The sequence below is a fragment of the Marmota marmota genome, unplaced genomic scaffold (assembly GCF_001458135.2).
Source record: "Marmota marmota marmota unplaced genomic scaffold, marMar, whole genome shotgun sequence".
NCBI classification, from domain to species: Eukaryota; Metazoa; Chordata; class Mammalia; order Rodentia; family Sciuridae; genus Marmota; species Marmota marmota.
The window spans coordinates 10,153,012-10,172,720 of NW_025999941.1; the positions used below are offsets into that span (position 1 = coordinate 10,153,012).

At 39.4% G+C, this 19,709-nt stretch overlaps 1 protein-coding gene across 2 annotated transcripts in view; it reads left to right on the top strand.

Moving 5' to 3' along the window:
• Dcp1a (decapping mRNA 1A) overlaps nucleotides 1-16,157 on the top strand; it is a 52,938-nt gene extending 36,781 nt beyond the window's left edge. The window contains exons 7-10 of one of the 2 annotated variants that reach the window (XM_015494427.2): nucleotides 7,237-7,995; nucleotides 9,572-9,637; nucleotides 11,350-11,568; nucleotides 11,881-16,157. In XM_015494427.2, the coding sequence (XP_015349913.1) occupies nucleotides 7,237-7,995; nucleotides 9,572-9,637; nucleotides 11,350-11,568; nucleotides 11,881-11,961 (1,125 nt within the window). In that variant the 3' untranslated portion in view covers nucleotides 11,962-16,157. The remainder of the gene's footprint in view (nucleotides 1-7,236; nucleotides 7,996-9,571; nucleotides 9,638-11,349; nucleotides 11,569-11,880) is intronic. The other variant, XM_048801131.1, reaches the window with a different exon arrangement.
• Nucleotides 16,158-19,709: the final 3,552 nt, after the last annotated feature.

Genomic DNA, 19,709 nt, shown 5'->3' on the forward strand with positions numbered 1-19,709 from the left:
TCTGACCTCTCTACCTGTGGCATCAACTATACCTATACCCCTCTGCCTTGCTCACTTGGCCTCCATGTCATTGGCTCTCTTGCCTTATCTCAAGTGCTAGACATGCTCCTGCCTCAAGACAGGCCTTTGTTCTGGTTGTCCCCTTGGCCTAGAGTACTTTCCTCCCAGGGCTGTCTTGCTTTCTTTCCTCCTTTTGATCTCAAATGTCCTCATGTAGGTGAGGACTTCTCTACCTACCCTGTGTAAAACACCAGCCCTTTTCATTCCCCATCCTCCTGCTTGTTTTGCTTTCTCATTAAGTCTTCTAACTAGCTAACATGGTTTTTCTTCTTTATTTACTGTTTTTCTCATGCTCACCAAAATATAAACTCCATGAGGGCAGGTAGTTTTATCTGCCTTTTTCATTGCTATATGTATTCTTAAAATCTGGTCTTGTGACTGTTGAATTAATTAGTTCTCTTTATAATTGATGGTCTAATAAAAAAACCATATCAAGTAAAACCCATAATTTGGGTTGATAAATAAAGCCTCCTTTATCCAGTCCACCTCCCAAATCCTCCATTTACATATTTTTGTGTGAATATAAATTTCTATTTCTCTGGGTGAAATGCTTAAGAGTCCAAACTTTCAGATCATTTGATGTTATGGTTTAGATCTGGAATGTCCTCCCAAAAGCTCAAGTGTTGAAAACATGGTCCTCAGTGCAGCAAGGTTCAGAGACTTTTAGGAAATTATTGGATTGTCACCTCATCAGTGGATTAATCCATTTAATGGATTAATAATTTGGTCTAGAGGCCAGGGTTGTAGCTCAGTGGTAGAGTACTCAACAAGCACGTTGAGGCACGGGGTTTGATCCTCAGCACCACATTAAAAAAATAAATAAAATAAAGGTATTATGCCCACCTACAACTAAAAAATATATTTAAAAAAAAATAAGAATTTGGACTACTGGGTGGTAATTTAAGGCAGTTGGGGCATGGTTATTGAAAGTAGGTCACTGAGGATGTGGTTTTAGGGACTATTACCCTTCTTCAGCCCCTTCCTGTCTCTCTGCTTCCCAGTTGCCATGAGATGAACAGCTTTCCTCCACTATGCCCCTCAGCTCTGATGTTTTTGCTTTTCAGTCATCTGAACATGATGATTTTTTACTTTGAGACAGGGTCTCACTAAGTTGCTTAAGGCCTCACTAAATTGCTGAGTCTGGCCTTGAACCTGCAATCCTCCTGTCTCAGTCTCCCAAGTTGCTGCAATCACAGGCATACACCATTGCACCTGGCTTGTTTAACCACTTTTCAACCAGGAATATTTGGTACAGGGTTTTTTTGTTTTGTCTTGTTTTTAACGTGTTATTGTACATATTAATGGGGCTCGGTATATTTCAGTACATTCATAAAGTGTACAATGATGAATCCAGCCCCACTTTATCTACCACTCTGTTTACAACTTTTTTCATGAATATAAATATCCACTTGTATGAGATAAATGCCTAAGAATTGAAACATTGGATCATTTGGTAATTATACATTTTTCCTTAAAATACTGCCAAACTGAGCCAGGAATGGTGTCACATGCCTGTAATCCCAGTCACTTGGGAGGCTGAGGCAGGAGGATTGCAAGTTCAAGGCCAGCCTCAGCAATTTAGTTGAGCCTGTCTCAAAAAATAAAAAGGGCTGAGGGATGTGGCTCAGTGGTAAAGCGCTCCTGGATTCAACCCCCAGCACCCCCGAGAAAAAAGTTTAAAAACCTGCCAAAGTGTTTTCCAGAGGCTGTACTATTTTACATTCCCATCAGCAATGTATCCATAATATTTTTAGGTATTAAGTAATTAATTTAAAGCAGATTTTGTGTATTACATTCCCATACTACCAGGATTTAGGATGCTGGCAGTGAAACTTACATTAAGTATGGTTCTATTATAAAAATTTTATTATAAATTTAGTTTTTCTTAATGTATTTTTCAGAGCCAGATTTATAGATTTCCTTCCATTGTACTTTGTCAGCCAACAGTGTTCAGTGGATCTGTCACTTCCCCTTTCCTTTTTCTTGCACTGCCAAACTCAAAGAGTTACTATGAAGAAATGGACCAGAAAAATTCTTTAAGAATTTTTTTTTTCAATTTCATTGAAAGATGAAAAATGAGTATGACAGGCCATAAAATGTTCAGTCTTTCAATAACAGCACCAGTGATGGATCTGCAAACATTGAGAATTCAAGTGGATACTCAGGGAAGTGTACTCTCTAATGTAAATAGTGCTGATGTTGTTATTATTCCTTCAGTTCTTAACATACTTTTAAAATTCCATTTTTACTGGGTGCTGTGGTGGTTCATGCCTATTATCCCAAAGAGTTAGGAGTCTGAGGCAGAAGGATTGCAAGTTCAAGTCCTGTTTTCAGCAATTTGGTGAGACCCTGTCCCAAAGTAAAAAGGGCTAGGGATGTAGCTCAGTGGTAGAACTCCCCTCAGTTAATCACTAGTACTGCTAAATAAATAAATAACAAAATACAATTTCATTTTTGGGGCCAAATTCAAACAAACAAAAAAACATGATAAAATGTTGAGATTTGATTATCAGAAGCTGTTTGTTTGCCTAAAATTAACTCAAATCCATATCAGCCCCTTACACACAGGCATTACATTTGTTTAGTAATAGTGCCATCTAGTGTTGAGGGATAAATTATACTATTCAAATTTAACAGTCTTTTCCATTTCATTTTCACAACTCAGTTGTTAATTCCATTTCATTTTCACAGTTCACTTATTAAAACTCCCTTGAGACTACTTCTGCTTAGTTTGTTGTTTTTTGCTTTGTGGTCAAGCCTGAGGTATATTTCACCAAGAGGTTTCTCTGGTTTTTTTGGTACAAGGGATTTAACCCAGAGGTGCTTAACTACTGAGACACATCCCCTTTATATTTTTTTATTTTGAGACACGGACTCACTAAATTGCTTACAGCTTCACTGAGTTGCTTCAAATTTGCAGTCCTCCTGCTTTAGCCTCCCAGGCCACTGGGATTGCAGGTATGTACCATCATGCCTGGCAATTTCTGTTTTTTAATGGTTTAATAGTGTATTATAGTTAAACTAATAGTAGTGTTCATTTTTACATAATCATGCATGCAGGAATAGTTTGCTCCATTTTAATCTTCAGTGCTTCCTTTTTCCCACCACTGCTTCCTCTGTTTTACTGATCTTCTACTTACTGTCTTTTTTTTAATTGGAGTGCTTTATAAATATACTTAAAGGTGGCTTCAGTGATATACTTATATGTGTACATAGTATAATTTTGTCAGTTTAATTCCATAATTCCTCCCTTTGCCCACTCTTCTTGTCTCCCCCTTAACTGCCTTCTTTCACTCCACTGATCTCCCCTCTGTTTTCATGGGATCTGCCCAGCCCCCATTTTTATCTAGCTTTCTGCATAAGAAAAAAAAGATTGACCCTTGATTTTGGGGGTCTGGCTTATTTCTCTTAGCATGATGTTTTCCAGTTCTGACTGTTCACTAGCAAATGCCATAATTTTATTCTTTATGTCTGATTAAAACTTACCTGTGTATATATACCACATTGTCTTTTTCAGTTCATCTGTTGACAGGTATCTGGGCTGGTTCTATATCCTGACTATTGTGAATATACTGCTATAAACATTGGTGTGCCTATATCACTACACAGTATGCTGATTTTAGTTCTTTTGGATAAATATTGAGGGGGGGTGTAGCTGGGTCATATGGTGGTTCTATTCCTAGTCTTTGAAGGGATCGTACTGCTTTCCAAAGTGGATATGCTATTTTGCAGTTCCACTAACAATGTATGAGCATACCTCTTCCCCCACATCCTTGCCAGTGTTTATTATTATTGGCATTCTTGAGGATTGCCATTCTAACTGTAGTGAGATGAAATCTCAATGTAGTTTTGATTTGCATTTTCCTGGTTGCCAGGATTTCAAACATTTTTCCTATATTTGTTGGCCATTTGTATTTCTTCTATTGAGAAATATCTGTTTAGTTCTTTTGCCCATTTATAGATTGGATTATTTGGGTTTTGGTGTGTTGGATTCTTTGAGTTCTTTATATATTCTGAATATTAATCCCCTATTGGAGGAGTAGCTGACAGAGTTTCTCCCATTCTGTACACTTTCTTCACACTCTTGTTTCCTTTGTTGTGAAGAAAGCAGCTTTTTAATTTGATGCCTTCTCACTTCTTGATTCTTGGTTTTATTTCTTGAGCTTTAGGAGTCTTATTAAGGAAGTCAGTGCCTGTGCCAGTATACTGGAGTGTTGATCCTATTTATTCTTCTAGTAGTTGCAAAGGTTCTGGTCTAATTCCTAGATCCACTTTTGATCCACTTTGATTTGACTTTTGTGCAGGGTGAGAGATATAGGAATCTAGTTTCATTCTTCCACATGTGGATATCCAGTTTTCCCAGTACCATTTGTTGAAAAGGCCAACATATTTTGATACCTTTTGTCAAGTATCAGATGCATGTCCTGTTGTTTGATCTCTTCCTTTCATATAACAAAAATATTTCTTTCCTGAAAAAGATCCTAAAGTTTCTTCAGAATAGTCCCAGGGTGTGATAGATGGTGATAAAGTAGTAGTAAAAATATGAGGGAGTTGAACCATATAAAATCATTAGCTTTTTTTTTTTTTTTTTTTTTTTTACATCCAGTTTATAATTAGATGTTAGTGCTGCTATATATTTGATGTGAGATTCCAAATCTGGAAAATTCTTTAAAGTGCTAGAGAGTGTTGTGACAGAGAGTCTTATTAGTGGGGTCCTGAATTTGCCATTTAAGACTTTCTCCACTTAAACAAAGCCTCTTGTCACATCAGCTTGTCAAGACATATTGTTAGCTTTTTAATATTAATAGAATTATCTTTATTGAATATTTCCTAAAATAGAGTAGTTTACATGAAGCTATGGTTTTTACAATTGGAGGAGCTTCTGCCTCTTGCTCCACAACACTTATTCCACATCCTACTCAGACCTGCCCTGCCACCTCTCACCCAACAGATGACACTGTCCTCACATCAAGGAGAAAATACAAAGTGACATTCCCTTAACATTCCCTTCCCTTTTTTGTCTCACATGCAAACTCCTCTGTATCGTCAGTCCCATGTGCTGGTCCTCTTGCCCTTGACACAGGGGATCTCACCCTCACCCCATCATACACCAGGAGAAGGTTGTGAGAGAGTATTTTTGAGCCTCTACTGTATACTTTTCGTATCTGTGGTGCTGCTTAACAGTAAGTCCAACAGGAAGGAAAGTAATGATCAGGGAATAAATGAGAAAGACAGCCTCTGCCTTGGAGGAACTTACTTTCTACTGTTGTTATGAGTGCTAACACTAAATGAGCACTTCTTATGTGTTGGGTTCCCTACATTTCCACGTCCCATCTCAGCCTTCCCTACTTTATAAGGGAGTTGAGACTCAGAGAGAAGAGCGAGTGACTCCCCAGGCTACACAGCTGGGAGGACATAGAGCCTGGCAGTGGCAGTGCTGCTTGGCTGCCTCTTGGTGGTTGGCAGGGCCCTGAGGCTTTGTCCCTATAGTCTCCTGAGGGAATACATGTGCTTTCTGGACTTGGATAGCCATTTTCATTTTTTAATAACTTCCAGATCAGTACCTCCAGGTTCCAGATGATGCATAAAGGCCTCAGATGTATTCAGAATTCACCTCAGCTTTTCCTCCCTCTACCTGGGGGACTTTTCTGGACTTTTCTGACACACAGTACCGAGATACCAGGGTGTCTTCTTGCCTCCTCTTCAGCCACTGGTTCCTTCCATTCAAACTCCTTCGTCTTCATCATCTTCTCTGCCAGGACCTTAGTCCGGCTCTCTTCAGTCTCACTCTTCCAGTTTTTCCTTTACATGGCCTTCGTCGTGTACATCCTATCATATAGCTGAGTGGCTCATTCCATTGCTCTGTGGGTAAAGTCCAGATCCCCATTGTGTCTCAGACACTGTGCAGCCCAAGCAGTGCTTTTTTTCTCCCCTCCCCATGTGGCCAGTTGTGCTTGCCTGTTTTCCCTACCTTACAGTCACAGCACAGTGCCTGGCACCTGCTAAACTCATCAATTATCAGATGGATGAAACAAACAATTGCCTGGAAAAACTGATTTTGTTTCCAGTAGAAATAAGATCATACCATAGTGCTATGATACCTTAAATATCATCCTGTGTGCTAAATAACATATACTGTGTGTGTATATACTGAGTACTATGATACTTCAAATGCAGTATATTTCTGGGCCTTCCAGGCTTTCTGAAACCCTGAAAATCATGTGTATTTGTGAATTAAATTTTCAGTATAAGCATACACACACACACATATATATATATATATATATATATATATATATATATACACATACATAAAAAACTAAGTGCTTCACATATTTTAGGAGTAAAACTATAAATTGAAGCTGCTTGTGTTTTCCAAGTATTTAGATGTGTCTCCCTCTAGAATATAAATATGTTCTATGGAACTTCCTGCTTACATGCCTTTGTCAAAGGAGGACCTGGCACCCTGTGAGTACTCAGGAAACAAAAGTTAAAGGACAGATATGGCCATACTGCTTGAAGGTACAGGAAAGCTCACAAATGGCATGCATAAATATTTTTCCTTTGAATAGTTGCAGTTGTATTATTAATCCAGTTTACTGAAATATATATAAATGTTAAACTTTCAAGATTTAAGTACTTTGCTTTTTCTTACGGATTCTGTGATTTGGGAATAGATGGGGGAAAGACCTGCAGTTAAATAATTAAGTTTATTTTCTAGTATTTGGGACCCTGTCCCTAAGATGTAGTGCTAACTTTTTGTGCAGAACAGTAAAAATTAATCACTTGATCAGCATTTGTTCACTCTGTCCTCTCTGATATCATTTTCCTGTGTTACTAATATGGAGCAATTCGGTACAATTAGCACAGTTAGCTTTGTAATGAGGTAATTGCCCTTTTACCTTATATCCATCTGCCAAAAAAATAAAAGATAATTTGAACCCAAGAGTACTTTGCCATTGAGCTACATCCACAACCCTTTCTATTTTTTGAGAGTCTTGCTAAATTGCCCAGGCTGGCCTCAAACTTACAAAACACCTTCAGTCTGTTCCAGTCCTTATTTTCAGAATCCATCTGTCCTTGTTTCTGTAAATTATTTTGGTAGCTAGAAAAGAAATTCACTTAATACTGATTTCCAAAAGTTTCTTTTGTTGGGTGATTTCATTTGTTTTTTAGTCTGCTCCAACTGGACACAAACATCTGACAGTGGAAGAGTTATTTGGAACTTCTTTGCCAAAGGAACAGCCAGCAGTTGTGGGCCTGGATCCAGAAGAAGTGGAGAAGCTGCCAGGAGATACCTCCCAGAAAGAGCCCAGCTCGTTCCTACCGTGTTCTTTTGAGCAACCAGGAGGAACTTCTCAGTTGGAAAACCTGGGTGTCCATTCAACCACCCACCACACAGTCCAACCTGAAGTCACCACTCCGGTGCTAATTACTCCTGCCTCCATCTCACAGTCCAGTGAAAAGCATGCCCCGAGCTACACGATCCCCTTAAGCCCTGTTCTCAGTCCTACTCTGCCAGCTGAAGCTCCTACTGCACAGGTTCCCCCCAGCTTACCTCGCAACAGCACCATGATGCAGGCAGTGAAGACCACGCCTAGACAGAGGTCTCCACTCCTACATCAGCCAGTCCCTGAGCTAAGCCACACCAGTCTCATTGCCAGCCAGAGCCCCTTCAGAGCCCCACTAAGCATAACGAACACAACTGGCACAGCCCTCCCAAGCGTCGATCTTCTCCAGAAACTCAGGTTGACTTCACAGCATGACCAAATACAGACACAGCCACTTGGGAAAGGTGCAATAGCACCCAGTTTTCCTGCAGCATCTGGCCAGCTAGCCACACCTGAGAGCTTCATAGAGCCTCCCTCTAAGACAGCAGCAGCAAGAGCAGCAGCCTCAGCCTCCTTGAGCAACATGGTGCTTGCTCCCCTTCAGGTAGTTGCAGGAGCACTGGGGCATGTGGGGGTATTCATTGGATGAGATGAAACTACAAAGGCCTTCGTTTGTTTTTTGGGTTGTTTTTTGGCTTTGGATTTTGTTGTTGTTGTTGTTTAATATTTATTTCTTAGTTTTAGTTTTAGGTGGACATAATATCTTTATTTTACATTTATGTGGTGCTGAGGATCGAACCCAGTGCCTTGTGCATGCTAGGCGAACACTCTACCACTGAGCTACAATCCCGACCCTGTTTTTTTTGTTTTTTTTTTTTAAGTTGTAGTCAAAACACAATACCTTTATTTTATTTATTTACTTTTATGTGGTGCTGAGGATTGAATCCAGCGTCTCGCACATGCTAGGCCAGAGCTCTACGGATGAGCCACAACCCCAGCCCACATCTTTTTCCGTTGGTTTTTTGTTGTTGTTATTGTTGTTTTTTTGTTTTGTTTTGTTGGGAGGGAGGGTTCCAGGGATTGAACCCGGGGCACTGGACCACTGAGGCACATCCCCAACCCTATTTTGTATTTTGTTTAGAGAGAGGGTCTCACTGAGTTGCTTAGGGCCTTACTTTGCTGTTGCTGAGGCTGGCTTTGAACTCAAGACCCTGCTGTCTCAGCCTCCTGAGCTGTTGGGATTACAGGTGTGCGCCACCATGCCCAGCTTATTTATTTATTTTTGGTACCAGGGATCAAACCCAGGACTTCACATGTGCTAGGCAAGAGCTCTATCATTGAACCACTCCCTCAACCCCCACCTGTTCAAATTTAAATAACCCCATTAAGAAGCATCAGTGATGGACCATGCCTGTAATTCTACCTACTGGGGAGGCTAAGTCCGGAGGGTCACAAGTTCCATGGCAGCCTCATCAACTCACTTAGACCATCTCAATATAAAAGGGCTTGTGATGTGGCTCAATGGTAGAGCGCATGCCTAGCACATGCAAAACCCTGGATTTGATCTGCAGCACCAACAGCGGGCAAAAAAGAGGCATCAGATTGCCAGGCTGTCTTATCTCTGATGCTTATCAGTAGAAATAGATCTGGGCTGTCCTCCACTCTTTTTTGTTGTTGTTGTTGTTTTTTCCCCAGTTAGACACAATACCTTTATTTTAATTTTTTTTTTTTTTTGGTAGTTGTAGATGGACAGAATGACTTTATTTTATTTGTTTATTTTTATGTGGTGCTAAAGATCTAACCCAGTGCCTCATGTATGCTAGGCAAGCGCTCTGCCACTGAGCTACAGCCCCAGTCCGTGTCCTCAGCTCTTTTAAGATACAGATTGCAGCTTTTCTTGAGAGTCACCTTAAAGGCTCTTTCTGCATCCCCCTTTTCTCAGGGGAAATGAAGAGAGCAGTCCATCTGAACGTCTCCTTGTGGAGTCGAGTCACTGGTTGCATTGTCACAAGGATGCTGTCAGCCTCTTCCCTCAGTAGTTTAGGATAGAGATTAACTACATTTCTACATAATGTCTGGACTGTTCCTTATTGCTAACCGAGATTTTCCACCAGTAACTAGGAAATCTTCTTAATTGAAACTTACTATATCTGTTCATCTTTTCTTATTAAACATTTCAGTCTATGCAGCAAAACCAGGAACCTGAACTGTTTGCCCAGCCTAAGGTGTTATCCAGTGCCATCCCGGTAAGGACTCCCATTTTCTCAAGAGGACATTGAGTATTTTTAAGTTTGCTGACTGTGAGGTGAAATATCACCTTATTGAAAAGTCTTAGCTTTGAAGCCCAGACCTATCTTAGATGCCTCCTTCCAGGCTGGGCTGCTTGCCCTCCAGGCAGAGTTCATTACTGCAGCCTCTGTGTGCCTCACATCCTCTCATCATCATGCATGTCTCCCCTAACTGTCCAGGGGCAGGCTTAACCACAGTGTTGTTTGTGAGTGGGTGACTGATGAGAATTTGTCAGCCTGGCTTCTTTTTTTCTTTCTTTCTTGCTTTTTTTTTTTGCTTTTTGTTGTTGTTGTTGTTGTTGTTGTTTGTTTGTTTTGCTTGTTTGTTTGGACCAAGGATTGAACCCAGGAGCACTTAACCACATCCCCAGCCCCCATAAGTTGCTTAGGCTGGCCATGATTGCAGGCATGTACCACCATGCCCAACTAGCCTGGTTTCTAGAATTAGGGAATATTCTTTGCCCAGGAAGAGCTGTGATGTCCCAGCGGGTAGAGCCACTATCCTGCCACAATCTTCTCCTGTCCCATTGCTCTGATGATGAAGTCTCCCAAACTTGCCTGGCCTCCTTTTTTTCATTTTCTTTCGTATCATGTTTTCATTTGCCTTTATGCTTGTACACCTCTCCTTGAGTCTCAGAATGTAAAGCCAGCTTCTGCTTTACATTCTGGGTAACTTGTATTCTGTGGTGATCAGCAGGAGCTGTCAGCTTGGTTTTATACCAGAAAACAGTGGCTCAGATACCAGAAACTGCAGCCTGAAAACTCAGGCTTTTGGCTCTTTGTAGATGAGGTGAATAAAAGAGTAAGAGAAGAGCTATGAGTGTAGCTCATGGTGTAACATGTGCTCCCTGGGTTCAGTCCCCAGGGTTCAGTCCCCAGGGTTCAGTCCCCAGGGTTCAGTCCCCAGCATCCAGAAAGGGGCATTGGGCAAGAAAAATGAAGATCTCTATTGATTGTATCAAATGTGAGAATTATTTAAAATAATCATCATTGATTTGGTATAGTCTGATGCCAGCTGTAATTAGAAGCACATTTAAATGGAGGAAGAAGATAGAGATTAACTACATTTCTAGAAAGTTTCGTCTTTATATAATTAAGTTGGGGTTTTTGTGTTTTAGATTTCTTTTAAGTTTGTTTATTATAATTATCAAAATACATAATATTTTCTCACCCTAAAAAGTCCCATGCCTTTGTCTAGTCATTTTTTCAATTCCACCCCCAAAGAAATTTTAGAGTTTTATCATAGTATTGTTCTTACTCTGTATGACATATGTTTAATAATCACCTTCTATAATGGTTGAACTTAGCTTTCCTTCATGACTCCAGGGCACTCCTGTATATATGGGCTTTTCATCCTTTAGGTAACAGAAATTACCTAAACAGATACCAAATGTTCAAATTTTTCTAGTGAATGTTTACCTGAAACCAAAACAGTCAGTGTTAGAAGCCTAGAGATGAAATTCAGTGGTCAAGCGCTTGCATAACTTGTGCAAGGCCCTTGAGTTCAATTTTTAGCACCACAAAAAAAAAAAAAAAAAACTCTGTTTGATTCTTCTGTGCGCTCCAGATCATTTTCATATTATACTAATTGATGTTATCAGATGTCCTCTACTCTGAGCCTGGCTGCTGGCTTCTATACTTGGTGCAAAATGACCACTGTTTCTCTGCAGGTTGCAGGCCCTCCACTGGTTACTGCAACAACCACAGCAGTATCTTCAGTCCTGTTGTCCCCGAGTGTTTTCCAGCAGACAGTTCCAAGGTCCACAGACCTAGAGAGGAAAGCAAGTTCCCCTTCACCCCTCACTGTTGGAACACCAGAAAATCAGAGAAAGCCTTCCATTATCCTCAGCAAGTCTCAGCTCCAGGATACATTGATACATCTCATAAAGGTATGTAGTAGGATATCAATGGAATCTTTGATTGTTTTTTTTCTTTAATAGAAGAAAACAGATTTTGTATGTTCTCATAAGTACAAAAGACTAGGTTGGAGTAAGTTCGTCTTCCTAAGCATGTATCCCTGGCAGAATAGTAACTGATCTAAGGTATTAGTCATGATGATCTCTGGGTGAGATAATTTGGGTAATTAATAATTAGTTATAGCATTCACTGCTACAGTTTTTTCTAAGCTATTTTCAGGGAAGTAAGCTTTATGATAAGGTAAATGTGACTTTCCATGTTCTTTCCTTTATCATCTCTTCCAGAATGATTCCAGCTTCCTCAGTACACTTCATGAAGTTTACTTGCAGGTTCTGACCAAAAACAAAGACAACCACAACCTATGACTGGAGTGGAATAAATCTGAAGTTGAGGGTCATCCTCAAAAACAATAGGCTTCATCATGGAAACTTCTTTCTGGACAGAACATTGAATTTTGAGAATCCTGAAAATGAGCCTATGAGAAAGAGACTCATTCCTTAAGAATGTTTTCCAAGTGACATTCTCAGTGATAATGGAGGTTTCACTGTGAAGCATCACCAGCAGACCTTTGACAAAAAAACAAAACAAAACAAAAAAAAAAAAGACCATTGTGTAAGTTATATGGTTGTTTTCATCAGCTGTAAGCAAGTATGTGAACAGAGGGGTCTGATATTCAGCTTGCTTTCTCTTTCAAGACTTAGGGAGGAGTAGCCACCAGCCTTGCCACAGAACTCAGCCTAGCCCACACCTCCCCACACCCCTGCCCCTAAGAAACTTGGGCATTAAGCTGATAGTCGAGTTCTGAACAAAGTAGGTCAGCTCCACAAAGTAGCTTCAAGTTTTAAGAATCACAGTTTAAGTTGATAAATTAGGAATTATTTGTTCAAGTGAAGTATATTTTATATGCGTGCCCCATTTGGGCCTTAAAAGTTCTGAAATTCCTTTGTGTTTTGTTTTAAGTGTCCCCAGTCCTGCCATGCAACAGGCTCCAGTGCAGCATTGCCCTTTTAATAGGGCCCTACTAGGCTCTGTGGTGATGTGGGAGGGAGCGTGTCACACCTTCAAAGCAGGGGCGAGAGCTGGGAATGCCCATATCCTACTAGAAATCTTCATTTTAAGTTAAATTCCGGTGGTTCTGAAAATGTTCAGTTCGTGTGTGAAACACAGCCTTATTCTCCTTTTCTGTCAAAACACAGAAGTCATTGTTGATTATTTTCTTTAACACTTTGATAAAAGGACCAGTGGACCAATCTGACAAAGCCATTCTGGTTCCATTCCTCAAGTGTACTGAGAACAGTTTTAAAGCTATGCAGAAAAGGGAGCTGTTATTCACACGGCCCTTACTTTATTGTAGACTATGGAGTTAAAAAGAAAGTGTGAGATTCAGAACTTTACCAATGTATTCCTTGGCTGTGAGAACTTTTCCAGCCCAAAGTGTGAAAATATGTAAAGATGCTTTGTTATGCTGCTATTGATCTGCCATGATTTATATTTATTCTTTTATGGCATGTAATGGTGTTTAGTAATATTTTAATGTAGATTTTGATTTATTTCAGCAATAGTAATTTTAAGATATTTTTTGAATGAAAGTGTCTTTGTTTCTATGATACAGGTCATTTTGTAGTATTTAACCAATTAAGATGCACTGCTTACTTTTCTGAGCACTATTTAATGATGGGGTAAAAACCCAAATGGCTCAACCAGCTAGCATAAGGATTAGCTGTCAATAATGCTGACAGATGTGATGGTTCCTCGGGAACAATCATTTAAGCTTTAATGATAACTCAATCATAAGTCCATAGATTTTTTTTTTCCTAGCAGAAATTTTAGGAAATTACTTGTGAATTACATTCTTGTTTTAGTTTGGTCGTAGTTTTTTTTAGCAAAAAAGAATACTTTGTTTGATTGGCTTATGTTAATCTGAACATGCTTCCTGGAAAGCGTTTCTGCTTCTCGATTTAGTGTCTTATGTTGCTATCTACCTAGTTTTATGTGTGAATTGTGCAGAATTCAGGGAAGCTTATAAGTTTTCTTACTCAATTAGGAAGAGTTTGTTTTCAAAGATAGTGTGTAAATTCAGCAACCAAAAATAAATTGCTCAAGCTGTCATCTAGGAAAGAGAAAGTTCTAGTAAGATCCAAATTATAGCAAGATAAGGAATGTTGCTGACATCCGAGATGGTGTCCAAGGAACCACATGACTATTCTTATAAAATGAATGCACCAGAAGATTTGATCACATCCCAAATGTAGTCTCAGTGGGCTTTAGTAAACAGACGAATCAAGGGATTCTCATTGTAGTAGACATTTGAATTTAAATAATGCTTTCGAGTTTGTATAATATTATGAGAGAGGGTAAAGAGAGAATATCCTAAAGAGGATCTATAATCAAATCTGTTAATTTTCATCCTTTAATCATAGGAGTGAATATGATCAACAGTGAAAGAGAATCTATGATAAGGCTTCCTTAGTGTGAAAGTAAAATTTTTTAAGTGCCCAAGTCATGGAGACTTGAAAAGGGTAATCCTGTTTTAACTCCCAAATTTATATCTTCAAAGCATTTACTTAAAATCAGAAGCCAGAAAATCGTGGTCATGATTACCAGGAGGTTCAGGCCAGAATGAGTCCCCTGAGAGCCAGGCCAAGCCTGGATAGTTGCAGTTGGATTACCCTGGCCTGAATATCACAGTTCAGTTGCCTTATTCCTTGTTCAGGCTTAACTGTCCAAAACCTCATGCTTAGGTTGCATGTTTACATTGCTGCCATGTCTTAACTGGAACCTTAGTTGAATAGAAATGGACAGCAAGAATAGAGATCCTTCTAACTGGATTTTGCAAAACCCAGGAGACCTGCACTTAGACCACTCTGTCCATTGTTACCCATCCTGCTCCCCACCTGCAGTCCAAGTGTAGGCCCTGGGAGGAGCAACCCAGACCTTTAAGTATGTGTGTCTAGGGTACCACCAGTGGGTAGCACTACTCACATGTTTGCTGTAGATAAGGTGATGTCTTTGAATGGACACACCATACCTCCCAGATCACCTTATTTCTCTTTGTTGAGCATCTCTCCCAGGATTTGTGAGTTGTGAAAGTTGTCCTACTTGCTGGGCATGTTAGCGCATGTGTAATCCCACCTTACTCGGAAGGCTGAGTCAGGAAGATTGAAAATTCAAGGCCATCCTGGGCAATTTAGCAAGACCATGACTATAAATTAATTAATTAACTAGTTAATTAATTTTTAAAAAAGAGCTGGGGATGTAGCTCAGTTGTAGAGCACCCTGGGTTCAATCCCCAGTACCTGGGCAGGGTGGGGTGGAGGGATAGTTTGTTGCTTTTTTTTTTTTTTTTTTCCCCCAATCAAGTGACAGTGTCAAGAGAAGCATTTCCTGCAGTCTCCTATGGAATGTTTACAGCTTACCTTGAACAGTAGTGTTTTGTTCAGAACCTGAGTTAACCTGGGCACTTCTCTACGGGAGGATGCACAGACTTAGTTTAGAATATGTCTGACCAGATTTTGCATGTTCAAGCATTTATTCTATTTCTGGCTTATATTTTCGTGTTGAAATTATAGACTCCATCAAATCCACTACTAGGTAAATATTTTTAAACCATGCAGCTTTATTACTCTCCTCCCCCAAAGAATGTAGTTGGAAATTTTCTTGTTTTGATAGTAGAGGCCATGACTGCCATTGTATTACTAATAATGCAACATGAAATTGAAGGTGCCTAACTGCTTAAAAAACAGAATCAGCCATCATACTGTAACTTGGAGAGGAATGAGAGGTGACAGAGGCACAAGTAAGCTCAGCCTGAGTAGTGAAGACTGAGAATCATGGGCCCATGTCCTGCATCCTTGCTGCACATTTGCTGTGGAACCTGTGTTTTTTGTTGTTGTTGTTTCTTGCGTACCTTTGGTTTTCTTCAGTTGTGTTCAGAGTACCTTCAGGAATCAATAGTGCTCTGTGTTTTCAAGTGTCTAAAATGTTGATATCTGAACAGAGCAAAGCAACTTATACTGAGCTTTTTAAAAGCTATGCTTGAGAATAGTTCTTTGAGCAGGACAAGGCCCCAAGGAGCCTGTTTTTCAGCAAATTTCAGCAGGAGAGATGTGTGCAATCTTTCACTCAGATTTGTATTTGACATCTTTCTTTAAAATGCTAAGATGCAATATTGATCACTTTGAAGTGACAAAAAATGCAAGATTGCATTTCCCTTTTATCCATGTGAATTCTTAGGAAACATGTTTTTAAAATAGGTGTTCTCAATGGTCTTTTATTCTGTATTACTGCTTTGGCCTTTTGGCTCTCACAACTTTCATTGTATCAGATTCTTAGCTCCCTGAAATGTGGGGACAAGAAGCTCTGGAGTGACAGCAAAGTTTTTGTTCCATGAGCGCAATACAGCATCATTGACATTTTTAATGGTATGGATTTTATACCATCTGTGTATGTTTGCAAATATTAAGTTATTACATGTTTTAAAATGAGCGTTTTTCATCCTAAATTTTATATGTTTGCAAATATATTTTTTTAATAAAATTTCAAAACCAAGTTTTAGCACCTACTAAGTTTTACCTGTGTTTTTATTTAATTTGTAGAACTAGGAACTTTTGAATGAGTTGCCCTGTACTGGTGAGAAGGGGAGGGAGAGGGAACAAAAGCAACAAAGAAAACCTCATCCTCCTGTCTCCACCCCGTAGAGTCAGGGTTCCAAAGAAACAGGACCATTTAAACTCAGTTTAAGGTTCTTAATTGGCTTTATTTCAAGTCCAAAATCCAGCAATATCACATTCAGTATAATTTGTGTGCACCCCGGGGATTGAACCCAGTGCTTCTCATTTACTAAGCACTTGCTCTAACACTGAGCCAAACCCTCATTTCCCTAAAGATTTACAACAGAAAACAGGCTGCAGAAACAGAAAACAAAAAGTGAATTAGTCATTTCCCAGTTACTTTTGTTTTAAGGTTAAAATATGATGGTAAGGTTTAGCCTTATCCTGCTGGCTAAAACTGGCCTGTTGAGGGATTTGACTGTTCTCTCTCCTAATTTCTCAAAACATTAGATAACCCACTGAGTTTTGGCTTTCTGATATGAAACTTCAGCATGTGTGAGTACATTTTGGTTGGCCTGATGGACCTACTGTGGGAGCTTACTCCAAACCAATGGCTTCCTGTAACTTTTCTTTAATAATTATCAGATATTGGCCCACATGATTATGGAGGCTGAGAAGTCCCATGATCTGCCATCTGCAAGCTATAGGCCCAAGAAATCCAATGTTATAGACTCCAAACCGGTCCAAATGGCTAAGAACAGACAGCTTTGAAATCAAGAAAACGATGTACCAGGTCAGATAGAGTTAATTCAACTTCCTCCTCTTTGTCCCATTGAAGCCATCAGGGTATTGGAAATGCCCACTCACATTGCTGAGGGCAGATCTGCTTTACTCAGTCTACCAATGCATATGCTAATTTCTTCCAAAAACCCTTATAAATCCACCCAGAAACAATGCCTGACCAGCTATCTGTAGCACTTAACTCAGTCAAGTGATTCATAAGATTAACACATTCTCCACATTATCAGAGAAAACATTGGACCTTTGGTTTGGGGGAATTGGCTTATTTCACTTAGCATGATATTCTCCACTTCCATCCATTTATCAGCAAATGCCATTATTTCATTCTTTATAGCTGAGTAATATTCCTCTCTGTGTGTGTGTGTGTGTGTGTGTGTGTCACATTTTCTTTATCCATTTATCCTTTGAAGGACTCCTAAGTTATTTTCATAGCTTGGCTATTGTGAGTTGATATTCTCCAGTTCCATCTATTTATCAGCAAATGCCATTATTTCATTCTTCTTTATGGCTGAGTAATATTGCATTGTGTATATATGCCACATTTTCTTTATTTCTTTATCCATTTTTCTTTGAAGGACACCTAAGTTACTTCCATAGCTTGGCTATTGTGAGTTGAGCTGCTATAAACATTGATGTGGCTGTGTCACTGTAGTATGCAGTTTTTAAATCTATTGGATTAGCTAGAAGGAAATGAAGGGAAGCGATAAGGAAGGGGAATAGGAAAGACTTGTACTTGAATACATGACCAGGATAACTCTGTATCATTCACAATCAAAAGAGCAGAACCTAAATAGAATGTTATACTCTGTACATATAATTTGCCAAACTACATTCTACTGTCATGTATAACTAAAAAGAATATTTTTAAAAAAATCTAAAAAAGAAAAGCATCAAATACAAACACAGCCAGGTGTGGTCACACAAGCCTATAATCCCAGCGGCTCAGAAGACTGAGACAGGAAGATTGCAAGTTCAAAGCCAACCTCAGCAACTTACCGAGGTGCTAAGCAATTCAGTGAGACCTGTCTCTAAATAAAATACTGAAAAGGGATGGGGATGTAACTTAGTGGTTTAGTCCCCCTGAGTCCCATTACCAAAAAAAATTTTAAATGATAGTAAAACCCTTAACATACCAGCATTAAGTGGCACCATAAATAAATAAATAAATGTGAATGAGCTAAATTAAAAAAAAGATTAATATAATCTGTTCCCAAGCACAGGATCACAGCCACGGGGATCCTTACATCTGGAGTCTCCAAGTCCTGGGCCTATTAAATAATCCCCTCTCTAGTCACTAAACATGAAATGTGTAATTCACATGAGTTGACATCTCAAGAACTTCATTTACTCCTTTAAGATTCCCTCAAGTGGAGAGAGGGTATAGTTCTACCAAAAAACTGTTTTATAATAGAAAAATAAATGTTATATGATTTATCTGAATCATTTCTCAAATTTTATTTGATTCATATGTACTGAGCTCTCACATACCAGGCATCTAGGATGATTTTTTAAAAAAAAGGGAAGTAAAACAGGATCATTATGAAAACAGAAAAGTTTAAGGAAAAAAGGGTGTAAGCCAGGTGCAGTGGCACACACCTGTAATCCCAGCTACTCAGGAGGCTGAGGCACAAGAATTGCACATTCAAGGCCAGCCTCAGCAATTTAGCAAGACCCCTGCCTGAAAATAAAGGTTAAAAAGTGCTGGGAATGCTGCTTGGTGGCAGAGCACTCTTGGGTCAAGTCCCCAGTACCACAAAAAAAGGGGTTTTAATCATGTGTATCCTTAATAATCATTACTAACATGCATATTTCCAAATGCAGTTCTAAAATGTTATACCTGTCTGCCTTAGAGCTAACTTGCTTTATAACTATTTAGGTACACTTACACACATCAGTCATCATTAATGCTGCATACTCATTCAACAGCTAAGAATTGCTGCCCCCATTATTTTCCTGATCTTCACAATAACCCATTTTAGGGAGAATAAAGTTTGAAGCTAAGATTAGTTAAGCTTATGCCAAAGGTTGCATACTGAACAAGTGATAGGTAGATCAAGGATCTGAAACCTAGCAGACTGAAGAGCTGATCTAGAATTCCTTTCTAGACTCAGTTGCATCCATTGCTTTTTGGTCATTCTTAGGTCATTCCTGTTGCGACTGTTTATTAAAACCTAGAGTGGTCTGCTTCTCATCTATCAAGACCTAGGAAGCTGGGTGCAGGCGCACATGCCTGTAATCCCAGCAGTTTGGGAGGCTGAGGCAGGAGGATCACGAGTTCAAACCCAGCCTCAGCAATTTAGCAAGGCCCTGAGCAACTCAGGGAGACCCTGTTTCTATAAAATATTTAAAAAGGGCTGGGGATGTGGCTCAGTGATTAAGCACCCCTGGGTTCAATCCCTGGAACCACAAAAAAAAGACCTAGGAATCCATGCTGGATATGGTGGCATATGCCTATAATGTCAGCAATTTGGGACTGAGGCAGGAGAATCACAAGTTCAAATCCAGCCTCAGAAACTTAGTGAGACCCTAAGCAACTCAGCAAGACCCTGTTTCAAAAAAAGGGCTGGGGATGTATTTCAGTGGTAAAGTGCCCCTGAGTTAAATTGCCAGTACCAAAATATAAGAGTAAAATATAAAATATATATTTTATATAAATATATGAAATATAATATTTAAATATAAATATAACATATAAAGTAAATAAATGTTTAATAATTATACATGTGAGGCTGGAGTTGCAGCTCAATGGTGGAGTGCTGGCC